At 37.2% G+C, this 12,439-nt stretch overlaps 1 protein-coding gene across 3 annotated transcripts in view; it reads left to right on the top strand.

The window, feature by feature from the left end:
- SH3TC1 (SH3 domain and tetratricopeptide repeats 1) overlaps positions 1-10,337 on the top strand; it is a 29,242-nt gene extending 18,905 nt beyond the window's left edge. For 2 of the 3 annotated variants that reach the window (XM_038136257.1, XM_038136259.1), the window contains exons 11-18: positions 879-920; positions 2,486-4,171; positions 4,534-4,714; positions 6,622-6,772; positions 7,909-8,031; positions 8,327-8,477; positions 9,330-9,526; positions 9,749-10,337. In XM_038136257.1, coding sequence (XP_037992185.1) covers positions 879-920; positions 2,486-4,171; positions 4,534-4,714; positions 6,622-6,772; positions 7,909-8,031; positions 8,327-8,477; positions 9,330-9,526; positions 9,749-9,979 — 2,762 coding nt within the window. In that variant the 3' untranslated portion in view covers positions 9,980-10,337. Of the gene's footprint in view, positions 1-878; positions 921-2,485; positions 4,172-4,533; positions 4,715-6,621; positions 6,773-7,908; positions 8,032-8,326; positions 8,478-9,329; positions 9,527-9,748 lie in introns of those variants that run through there. The other variant, XR_005256863.1, reaches the window with a different exon arrangement.
- The last annotated feature ends 2,102 nt before the right edge of the window (positions 10,338-12,439 follow it).

Raw genomic sequence — 12,439 nt, 5'->3', positions numbered from 1 at the left:
TAAACATCTGTGGCTTTCATCCACCAAAGTCAGAAAAGCATTTATAAAAAGGACTTCCAGAAGTAAACAGTCAGTGAGAGGTCATTCTCAAAGGCTAGTAAAGTAGCTTTCCACCAGTCTAAATAGGTCTGTGAGCCTCTGCTTTTGTATATATCCTTCATATCCCTGTACCACTTCTATTGCATCAAGTGTATGAAAGACAGTGAAAATATTCCTGAAATGCAGCATGACAACTGAAATGCCTTGAGAAATATCTGCTACTCAAAATAGTAATTCCTAAATGCTCTACAGATGTGCTATGTTTAAATGTAAAGCTAGATCTATAGTTATAATGTCTATAGAGTCAAGCTAATTTTTTTAAAATAAGAGTAGTTTTTTTTTTCACCCACCTCCTATTGGAATGGCTACAAAAGTCTTACCTACACAAACAACCCCAAATAACTTCCCTTCCCACCTCTTTCCCCATTACCCTGGGAGTGACACTAAAAATATTAAGGGCTCCTTGCTACCTCATTTTATGAGCAGGTTGTGGAGAATGGTCATATCTTTGCTGCCCATATCTTTGTCATATCTTTGTATTTTAATGCAGCAGAAATGCCTCCCTCCTGCAGGACAGGTTGGCTTTTGTTCTGACTGTCATGTGCTCCCCACCTTACTGAGCAGAGGCACCTACTTGATGATAGCCATGCAGAAGCAGTAAATTGTGTCAGCAGGAGGGTAACTCCTTGTTAGCTTTGTGTTAGATATTTCTAAATTTCAAGGATCTATCAAATTCTTCTGATTTAAAGAATTATGAACTAAATATAGCCTTATTTTAGGAGATTTTAAACTGAAAAATGACCAAGATACTATGCTGATATGATTTTTTTTTCTTGCAGATGAAATAGAAGAACCTGAATTTCAGAAAGCTCATGAATGTGGTAATACTTTATACACATACAATTTTTACATAAAAATAATGAGACTTCTGATATTTTTGGTGTCTTTGCCAGATATTCTCCTTCTAATGTCTCTTCACATGCTAATTTTCTTCTCTCATTGTTTGCTTTGAGATTTTGCTTTAACCCCTTCTTACTAGGTTTTCTGTAAGACATTGTGGGTTTTCACTGATATCAAATGTCTTTTTTGAGACTTGCTATCCAGCTGCAAATTCTATGACACACTTTCACTGATGTGACACACACTCACCACCTCCCTGCCCCTACACATTGTTTATCAAGACAAAATACTGCTTATGGGGCACCTGGCAACTGCTGAGTTTGAATTCCAGCAGATTTTTTTTGTTAGAAAACTTCGTCCCAGAAATAGATTTCCCAAAGGAGATATTTTGTTGAGAATGCAGAATTATTTCCCTTTGGCATTTTGTTGCTAAGCTGTCACTATCATTACTCATATTGTACAACATTTTCCTAAACAACAATTTTTGTATTTATGATTCTGCTGTGGTTTCAGAAATAAGATTCTAAGGGAATTGAGCTCTAAATCTGTGACTTCAGCAAGTTCCTGTTGATCTGCATCTGTAAATTTAAGAACTGACTATGACTGCATACTCCCTCCCTAATCCCTGCCCTATTAACTGGCCTTGAAAACAGTGGGAGGATTAAGAATTGATGGCATATCTGTCTTTGTTGAATACCTACAAATTTAATAATGTTGTCACTAGGAGAAATTAGGACAATGGCCATATCAGTTGCCACACATTGGTAATTTTGTGAAAGATAATCTGTGCCAGCAGAGAATCAGGCTGGTATTTGATTGATAGAAGAAATCCTATTACACAAGACACAGGCCTGGCTGACCAGGACAGGAGAGCAGAACCTTTGCAGGCACTCCCAAGCACAGTGAGATGTGACCAGCTCAAATAGCACAGTCCTGCTCCCTGCCCTGTCTGACCTGCCTGAGCATGCTGTCAGGACACCCTTACTCTATGGGAATGTCTAATTCCCACTTCCTTCACACCTTAAGTCCAGCCAGCATCTATGCCCTGACCCTGGCCCTTTATCCAGCCTCCACTTCAGACCTTGGATCTTCCTAGATTTCCTTCCTTTACCAGCTAGTCTGAATTGCATTTCTTTGGCAGGTCTCTTGTTCAGGTACACAAGGAGAGAACAGAGAATATACACTGACTGTACTTTCTGAGTATGCACAGACAAAAGGCAGTTTGAATTAATGCTGGACTTCAGTTGGATTAGTGTTGGATCAGGCCCAGGGCCTGGCTAGACAAATGTACTGATAACTAACCTGCTTACATATGGCACGTTATGTTTATTCCCACTCCTCCAGTCTCCCACACTTCTTCATCCTCCTTGCTATCTTTTTACACCTTTGGCTTTTCTCCTAGACATTCTGTTAAGAAATCATGGTGTGTTTACATAATGTTTTTGTAACAGCATCTTCACTGACAAATGTTTTAGTTGATCTATCAAAGTCCTTTGTGTGAATGCATACAAGAAGTTGTGATCTGTAATTTATTTTTAAATTTCAGAAATTGCACTCTCACCTTCTAGCCCAGGATCCACTAGCAAGAATGGCAAGGTAGAAGAATTGCTGAAAAACTTCAAGAATTTGGAGGCCAGTCAAGCTGAAGAGTCAGCTGCTGAAGGGAAGCGATCTGCTGGCTCTCCAAAGACTGAAATATTTCCTCTACCTGAAGGGCCTTGTTTCCACATATGTCAAGAAGATATTCAAGCATCTGACATCTTTGAGCCATTGTTGCTCTTCTTAAATAGGAAAGAGTATGAGAGCAACTTCAAAAGCCTGTATAATTTCTCTTACTCATTTATGAATAACATGTTTTGCGGATTTTCAGAAGAAGAAGAACTGGTTAATTTTTTAAGATTAGCAAGGGAAGCAGCAAAGAAAGCAGGTCTGTCCTGGGCACTAGCAAGGCTATGCTTTCTCTTAGGTAGGCTCAGTGTCAAAAAGCTGAAGTTTTCCCAAGCTCGTGTGTATTTTGAGGAAGCATTGAGAGCAGTAGCTGGAGGGTTTAGTGATTTGTACTTTGTGATTGCTCTTTATGCAAACCTAACAGTCATCTATTTGACCCAGAAGAACAAAGAAAAGTGTTCTCATATTTTTGACAAGGCTGCATCTCTTCTCCTGGGAATTCCCAGCTATATTTGCAGTGCTGACCTGGAGTCAGATATACTGAAGTATGCTCTGAAGAGGACAATTTTGAGCCAGAATAAACATGCAGAGGCAAGGGCATGCTTTCTGCTGGCAAAACATTACAGTGCACGCAAACAACACCAAGAGGCACTGCCATTCTTGGAAAGGTTTCAGCTGTTGCTCAACGACCTGGGTTTACAAAACAGTTTATCCAACAACTGTTACTTCAAACTGGCAGAGTCCTACCATGAAAAGTGTTTGCCACACATTGTGTTGAGTTGCATAAAGGTTACCTCTCCCCAGAGCTCCAGTACCTTAATGGATTCCCTGAAAAGGATTGATTTAGTCATCAAAAATGCTCCCAAACTATATGGCCTGAGAAAACTCAGACAAATATTCCCATCTCAAATTGCACCTTATCTCATACAAGCACTTTCTTCTGTCTTTACCAATGAGGAGAAAGGACTGTGCAGCACTATCTATCTCAGCTTAGCGAAGCTGTACAGCCACCACAAACAGTACAGAAAAGCCATTGCTTACATGATGAAAGCACTGGACTCTGCTTCTGCTAAGCCAGAGGAAACTATCAACTATTTGGTTTCACTTGCTTGGCTATACATTCTTTACAAGCAGTATGAAGTGGCTTTAGCCATTTTAAATGCTGTTGTAGGCTCTGCATGGAGCAGTCCTCAGCAGCTTGGCATTGCTTACAACATGCTTGCCATTGCTTTGAAAAGGACAAACAACACAAAAGAAGCTGCTGAGAGCTACTACAAAGCACTGCGTCTTTCAGAAGAGACTGAGATGACCCATAACCAAGCCATAGCCCTGGCTAATTTTGGGGCACTCTGCCTGCATGCAGCAGCCAGCAAGCTGGCAGAACATTATTTTATCAGGGCAGTTAAGCTATTCTCCAAGCTTCCAATTATGGACTGTGGTCAAGATTTTATCCAAGTCCTCCTTCAGCTGGGATGTTATTATGTTGGTGGAACTGAAAGAGAGAAAGGAAGGTTTTACTATGAATGGGCTTTTTTAGTCGCAATGGAGACAAGTCATCTGGAGAGTAAGTATGTATTTTAAAAGTCACAAAATGTACCCTGTTTGGGGATGTTATACATGTATGTTACATCTGTATTTAGAAGATTCATATATTACTTTGTTATTTTTCCTGCCATAATTGAAGCAGCTAATGCTGGTAAGGTGACTCTATTACTATTTTTTTTTGGAAATGAAGTTTGAAGTAACCTCTAGCCTTTGTTAAATTTGGGGGTGAATGAAATGGCAGTGGGATATTCTTGTAATGATTTCTATATTTTTCATCATCTGTGCTGTAATTTGTGAAACAGTGAAAATTAATAATTTTAAAATTAACTTTCATTTTAAAACAGAGATTCATGTTCGTATTTCCAACCTATTCTCTCCTAGGTCAGCTGCAAGCAAGTAAACTGCTGTGTCATTTCTACAGTAAAGTTGCTCCCAATGAGACTCAGTGTGTCATCTACAATGAATATCAACTATCTTTAGCCAGAAAGATGTCCAACAAAGTTCTGGAGGGACAAATTTTGGAAACTATTAGTCAGCTCTATTTGTCTTTAGGAACAGAAAGGTAAGACATGCTGAATGACTTTTCTTTTGTTCTGATTTTAACTTTCTCATCCTGCAAAGGATTTCAATTTTTCTGCAAAAGCTGAATATGACTGATTTTTTTGGTTGTTTTTTCTCTCTCTGCTTTGGTAATACACTTTATCAGAATCCAAAAGTCCAGTGCTAATGGAGAATTTTCTTGATTCTTTTTAAGTAACTGTAATCTCTCAAGGGAGACAAGATGTTCTGCAGGGATTAGCACTACTTCAAAAACCAATTTATTTTTAAAATCTATGTAAATACATTTTAAACCTATTATATGTTATGCAGCTCTTGATGATTTCTATATCAGGTGATTTGTTTTCAAGGATTTTTGCAAGACTTTTTTCAAGGCACTAAAGGACATATTCCAAACAGGTCAGGCATTAAATTGCCTCTGCGTAAGTGTTTCTCTTTGAGGAAGGGCTTTTTTCAAAACTTACATAAGTATAAAGCCAAAGTGAAAATCTGCATAGTTTTGCTCTTCTGCAATTTCTATACTGCTCTTATTTCCAAATACCAATTTTTTGCTCTGATCTATTGAAATAAAAAACTGCACAGGTTAAATTATAGTAGCAAGTGCTGAGGAAACTTAGTTTTCTTTAAGAATATTTAAAGTGCTTTTGAAGGCTGCTTTGTCTGATTTTTTTTTCTTGCTGTACTTCAAGGAGTTACTTTAGATTCAGATATTTTCAAGCTTGCCTCAGTAAGAATGCAAAAAAAATTCTCAGTCATGGAAAGAGAACAGATGCCTATTTTAGCTTTAAGTGCCTGTAGTCTGAGCATCTAACATGCTTAGTAGGTCACCCAATTTATTTTGCTTTGTTAGGGCTTTTTAATGATATAGTTGGTGACCATCCTTTGGAGAGACGGAAGACAAGGGAGATGGTTAAGATTTCAAGCTGCCTGGAATTTGCAGATGGACTTCACTAGCTGGAGAAGCTGCTGCTTTGTGTGCTTGCAGTAGATGGAATTTGTATATCCCAGGAGCCTGGCTCCCAGATGTTGACTGTATAACCTTAGCATGCCACCAGATAATAGCATAAACTCAATATTATATCAGACCACAATATCCCAGTATTCTTTGTGTTATCTGCCCTGAGTAACAAGGAAACTCAGCTCTTCCAACACCACAACTGCGCAGGTCATGTTCCATTTTAATATGTTTGTGTCTTGTGCTCAGAAGAAAATGCATTGGGTCAAGGAGATGGGAGTCTAGCACAAGATGGAGAAAGATTTAAGATTTCTGGGGTTTCTGTGTCTGGTATAAAGCACCACAGCATCAATAAATCTGGTAATTTAAGTGCTTCTAGAACTGATCATGACATGTCCCATTCTCCTCTGCCCTACCACTCTCCTCCCAGTTTCTTGGTTTTGTTTGTTTTGTTTTTTTTTTTTAATTGCTGATTGGTCTCAATTGCACTTAAGTCAGATGTGTAGATGATTAAAAAAAATTTATGTGATTTCTTTGACATTTTTTAGTAAAAAGCCATAAATGATAGAAGAGTTGAAGATGACGAAAGACTTTTTTACTTCTCACAAGTTTGAGGTAGAGCAAGGACACATAAACCATCTTGAAGTAATAGAAGATGTAACAGGAAAAAAGTATGAACAAAATAATGTAATAATATATATAATACACCATTATATATATATAACATATATATGTAATATATAACAATATATTACATAACAATCTAACAGGAAATGTAGATGGAACAAAAGAGGAAAAAAAGAGTTCTTTAGTTACTAGTGTAATATAGCTGAGAAATTATAATTGTGCCTTAAATAGGGGAAACAGAATGTCTTACAGTGAGATTTCTTGCTATGAAGAAAACTATTTGCAATTCTGAAGAACCCTTCTGTGATTAGCACTTTCCCCTGTTTCAGGGCCTACAGGTCAGCTCTGGAATATACCAAAAGAAGCCTTGGAATATTTATAGATCTCCAGAAAAAAGAGAAGGAGGCATATGCTTGGCTCCGGGCAGGAAAGATATATTATGTTCTGAGGCAGACCGAGCTTGTGGATCTTTATATTCAGGTACATTGTCAACACTTACAGGCATGCCCATGGTATCAGTGTTGTGCAGGTGGCATGGGAAGAGTACGTCATTAGATATAAAAATTCCATACATTTTGCCAGCTGATGTTCTGATCATTTAGTGCCACCATTCATATAATGCTCAGCAGGTGAAGGGAAAGTCTCAGCATTTTCCACTGCTAATCCATTTTAATCTGTCGTTTGATTCTGGAAGGATTTTGGGCAGTGACGTTTCTTAGTTCCTGTTAATTCTGTGTGTTCCTTCAACACCATTTACCAGCTCTACAGCACCACAGCAATTATATGACACAGGCATGCTACATGCTGGTGGGTAACAGAGAATAATCACCTTAGCATGCTGGCTTGTGGGCCAGATTCCCAGAAAAACAGAGTAACTTCTTTAAGAAGCATTTCCACAGCATCTGAATTTTTCCTGCTGGGGCCGTGCCTAGTATGACACAGGGCCAGCTGGAGCTGCTGTTGTCTCTTCACGTGTGAGAGCAGAGGCACATGTCTTGCACATCTCTGTGCTCAGGTAGAAAGGAGGACTTGTATTAACTGAATGCAATTTGAAAACTAAAGAAGACAAAGTCAGAGCAGGATTCTTAACCTTGCCTTATGTAAAAGACACTTTCTCATTGTTACTTTCTCTGTCAATAACTGAGAAATTCTTGCTATGCATGCTCTGTCATTAAATCCTTTTTACTAACAAGACCTATTTATCCACGAGAACAGAATAGTGGACTTGCATTTATTTACAGAAATCAGTTCACAGGCTTTTAAATCTGCGTTAGCAATATCTAACTTGCAGTCTATGATATGTTTGATCTAATTCAAATTTACTATGTGGCAGTTACAAAATACACTGTTCTTAGAATGTCATCTGCTGACAAAGATACTATTGCCAGAAAAAGGTAACCAGATTTTTGTTTCTTCCTCATCACTCCCTCTGGCTTGTTCAAAGACAGGGTACCAAAAAGGAGCATGTTCACATCAAATATAGCCTTTCTCATTATTATAATTGGAGAGAAAATAAAAAGATCTTTTAAAAATTGCTAATACTTATGATTTTCGTAAACATGGAGGAAACAAGATTTAATTTTTCTTTCCTTCCCCATTCCTTTTTTACTTTTCAGGTTGCACAGGATGCTGCTCTTTGCACAGGAGATCCAAATTTAGGAATGGAATTGTTTGAAGCTGCTGGCGACATATTTTTCAATGGTACTTGGGAAAAGGAGAAAGCAGTGACTTTCTACAGGGTTTGTGCAGTTTTTCTGCTGCATTGATAGTTATGTACCTCCCACCATAGCAGGTATTCTACAGATGCTGAACCAAAAGCTGACCCTCTCAGCAAAGTGTTTATAATCTATTGCAGCTGAGTACTTGTCATGGTGTTAGCAGATATCACCTGTTTCAAATCCACTTCTGGTTGCAAGAGCTGTTCTAAGCAAAGAGCAACATGAAATCAGAAATTACTTGACTTGACATAAATGAGAGCCTGTCAGTGCACATCTTGGGGTTCAGTCATACCTAAGCTGATCTTGTGTGTTTCAGGACAGGGCTCTCCCACTTGCTGTTCAGACTGGCAACAGAACCACTGAACTCAGATTATGCAATAAATTGGTGGAATTGCTGATGAATATGAAGGCTTATGAGGAAAGTCTGGAATATGCAAGAGTAGCTCTCGTCCTCAGTGTAAAATTAGGTAAGAACAATTTTCATTATAGCTGAGTATGAGTGATACCTCTAAAAATACAACAGAATTCTAAATTTAAAGTTTTCTTCCCTTGCATTCAGTCATTTCTTGGCAGGATTTCATAACAGTACTATAATTGCTATTTTTTTGCTTCTAATTCAAGAATGAACAATTTATTGCTTACTCTTCAACTTAGGATCAAATGGAAAACCTTTGGTAGAGCACAGAACCAAACCTGGAATTTTATGTCTAAACTGAGTGTGCTTCTAAGAACTAAGATATAATACTCATCAATAAAATAGTCCTAAGAGGCTTTTGAGAGTACTTTCAAATTTGCCCAAAGCTCTGATTGGGAACCAACATAATAGGAAGAATCAAAAATTATACGTCTTGTTTCAAAATTACTATTCTTCAAGTTTGGTAACTGTTCAACTGACTAAGAACCTTCTTAACCCTCTGTACTAGCACAGACCAGTCATTTTGATCAGTCTGAAAAGAATCTTTTTGCTGTAAATTTTATGTAAAATATATATTGGAATGGTCAAGGAAGTCTTTATTCTTTGTAAGTATGCACAGTGTGTATGTGTGTGTGTGTGTATATATATATATATATATATATATGAGAGATGAATGTATTTATTTCTTAAAATCCCAGGCACTGTCAAATCCTATGGGAGGAAAATAAGAAATTACATAGGATTTTTCTTGAAGGACAGATTTTCACCATGCATCTCTTAAACAAATGTGGGTGTTTTTTCAATAAAAGCTCAGCAAATTCAATACAGATTTTTTTAAAAAGAAGCATAGATTTCAGTATTCTATCTCTTTTTTTATATCCTGACTCCTATGCTATCTCATTAGGAAATCAGCTAAATGAAAGAATAGCTTACCATCGCCTGGCAGCCATCCATCACCATTTGGGTCACTGTGAACTAGCTGAACACTTCTATTTAAAGGCCTTGTCCCTCTGTTCCTCTCCTCTGGAGTTTGAGGAGGAAACACTCTATTATGTCAAGGTGTACTCAATCTTAGGAGATATTATATTCTATGACCTTAAGGTAAGAAATTTTAATACCTTGTGTAGCAAATTTTTATACTGAGTAATATTTTACAGAATATCAGATGCTGCCATTTTCTGGTTTTGTGTGTTTGGAATGTAAACAGTAAAGTGGGAAAACATCAAAAACTCAGAAGCTGTATTTTTTTTGTTAGATACTTACAAACCTAAGCTCTGCAGTTCTCTTGCACTGGTTGTACTATCTTTGAGCCTCTTATTTCAGGACCCCTTTGATGCAGCTGGCTATTACCACTTGGCACTTGCTGCTGCCATGGACCTGGGCAACAAAAAAGCTCAACTGAAGATTTACACCAGACTTGCTGTGATTTACCATAACTTCCTCGTGGATCGGGAAATGTCTCTCTTCTTCTACCAAAAGGCAAGAACCTTTGCAACAGAGCTGAATGTAAGGAGAATAAATTTAGCTCCTGATCGGTGTTACAAGAGCTCATAAACATTTTTGGAAAACACAGCCTAACTGCTGCAGAAGTACCTAAGGAAATACTGCACTGGCTTTGTAGGAGAATGCAGGCTGCATTCAATGACTCATTATCTGTGTGCTGTGAGGTGGAGCTCCTCATCCCAGACTAAATTACCAGTTTATATTACAGTGAATTACATTTCATTGTCTTTAAGATACAGTCTTGTACTTGATAAGGATCAGTCTGTGAACTAAAACAAAAACCCAAGAGTCTCTTTTTTTAAACTACAATTTTCTTTGCTAAATCTTTCTGACTTGATGGATATTGGAAAATGATTAATGCATAGATACAATGAAAAATATTTAATAAAGTGTTACAGCAGAAAAACCATTCAATATGAGTTGTGGCTTCCTTTGCCCTGACTTAGCTTTATTACATTTTTTTGACACCAAGATGACATAAATGCATCTGCAAAAGCATGCTAGATGGGCTTGAGAATTGGTTTGTCCCAGTTCCCCCCAAATACCACTCCTCATTTTCTTTCGAATTAATCTACTGCAGTACTTACGGGAACTAGCTTTATCTTCTAATTCAAGAAAACTTACATACATATTGTACTAAGGACTAACTGGTTTGTAGAACTGAAGGCTCTCATAATGTGAGTAGCAGTTTTGTGGATTTCAGTGGTCATGAGAAGGCCTTCCTTCCCTATTTTCAAAGACAATTTAAGTGCCCTTTTCAGAACTGTCACTATTGCCTGCAATGACTTATTACAGCTTTTCCTACTGTGTTACATAGAACTAAGTGTTTTTCAGAAAAATTCATTATTTCACTTTACTTACAAAAAAAACCCCAACATTTTAAGATGAGCCTTTTTATTCTCTCAAGAACTCTCTACAGAAATTGCTGATTTATTTTATATTTAAGAGATATTACAAAGAAAGGAAGTATGAATGTTTTTGAAAGTTGCATGTACAGTCTCAGAAACCAGATGGGGCTGTTGGCTACATATTATATTTATTTATATTGTAGTGTCTGGGGAAATGCAAAAAAACACACCTTCATTTTTTTTCTCAGAACTCTATAGCTATGTAATCTCATTGCCTTGGGTTTTTGCCTAGGAATCTTTCTTTTGTTAAAATCTGCCATTCAGAGCATGCTCTGAATTCTTTCTATATATACATTCAGGTATTTAATTTTTGTTGTCTTTTTGACCTTTAGAATTCTTTGTCAGTTTTACTTATTTCCTACAGGGAGAGTATATATATGTGTGTGTGTATATATATATATGTGTGTGTATATATATGTATTTTATGTATATAACATATCTATGTCTGTATGTATAGATCTAGATATAATCGAGATGCATTTCCCCTTTCCCTGGAGAGTATCTTTTTCCTTGGTCTTCCCATGGTCTATATAACAGATAATTGCCACTATCATGATAACTGTGACCTTTTAATTGTCTTGAAGCAGTGTGATAACATAGCTAGTCAAGGTAGTCAAGCTAGTCAACTCACTATGGTCCTGCTCTTAGCTCAAGGTCCAGAAAGTAAAGTGGCATTTGAGATTAAACACTGTATTTGCTATTTCTAGAAGGATCTTTACACAATAAGCATTTCGTTTGCTTATTTTCTCTTCTGACACAGTAAATTTGAAAGTTTTAGTGTAATGGTGTCTTAGGAATGACTGGATGACAGATTCATGCTGGTATCATACTGTCCCATTAAGCATGGGAAATTAATTATCTCACATGCTCTTGACCTGAAAACGCAACAGAAGTCCTGTATGATCTCTTCAGAGCTGTGAAAATTGTGGATGCTGCTCTCTGTTCATTAATTTGCTTTTCAGCACTTGACATTCTATTTTCCATTTCATTTGGTTTTCAGACTCGCTAAATTTATAACTTCTTGCTGATTCTGATTGCTGCAATCATAGGCTGTCTCTGTATTCTGGGAAGGGAAGCTGCACTTTATCTGGAATTCAATTCTGCTGATAAGGCCTATCTTCTTTCTTGCACGGCTACTTCATTATGTTGCCTTGATTCCACAGAATTTTTGCTTTCATAGCGATCTTGTTCTACATTATTAATTTACCCTTTAGTATTAAATTGTGCTTAAGCAGTGTATAGTACATGGAATTTCTTAACCATTCCCTTGAAACCAGTAGAGCAGTATATTAAAATGCATCTGGTTTTTGGAAAGGCGGGATCTGAATTCTCTCCTCGCTCTAGTGACATGGGAATTCTGTTTTGCTACTGCATGTGATTACAGTACATCACAGGCAGAGGATTTCAAAGAACTGCATTTCTATTATATATATATAAATGGCATGTTTAATTTTTAAAAGCTGCTTCAAAACATGTTTGATATTTAAATACATCTTTTCCTCCAGGGAGCACAATATAATTTTGTGATTCTGAGATAACAAATACAATCAATGCACTTGAACAGCAAATCTGGAATTTAAGAGTTCTGGAGGAACTGAATTTG

The sequence above is a fragment of the Motacilla alba genome, chromosome 4 (assembly GCF_015832195.1).
Source record: "Motacilla alba alba isolate MOTALB_02 chromosome 4, Motacilla_alba_V1.0_pri, whole genome shotgun sequence".
Lineage (NCBI taxonomy): Eukaryota > Metazoa > Chordata > Aves > Passeriformes > Motacillidae > Motacilla > Motacilla alba.
Note: the sequence above shows the minus strand (reverse complement) of the source record. Positions and strands in the feature narration are given on the sequence as shown.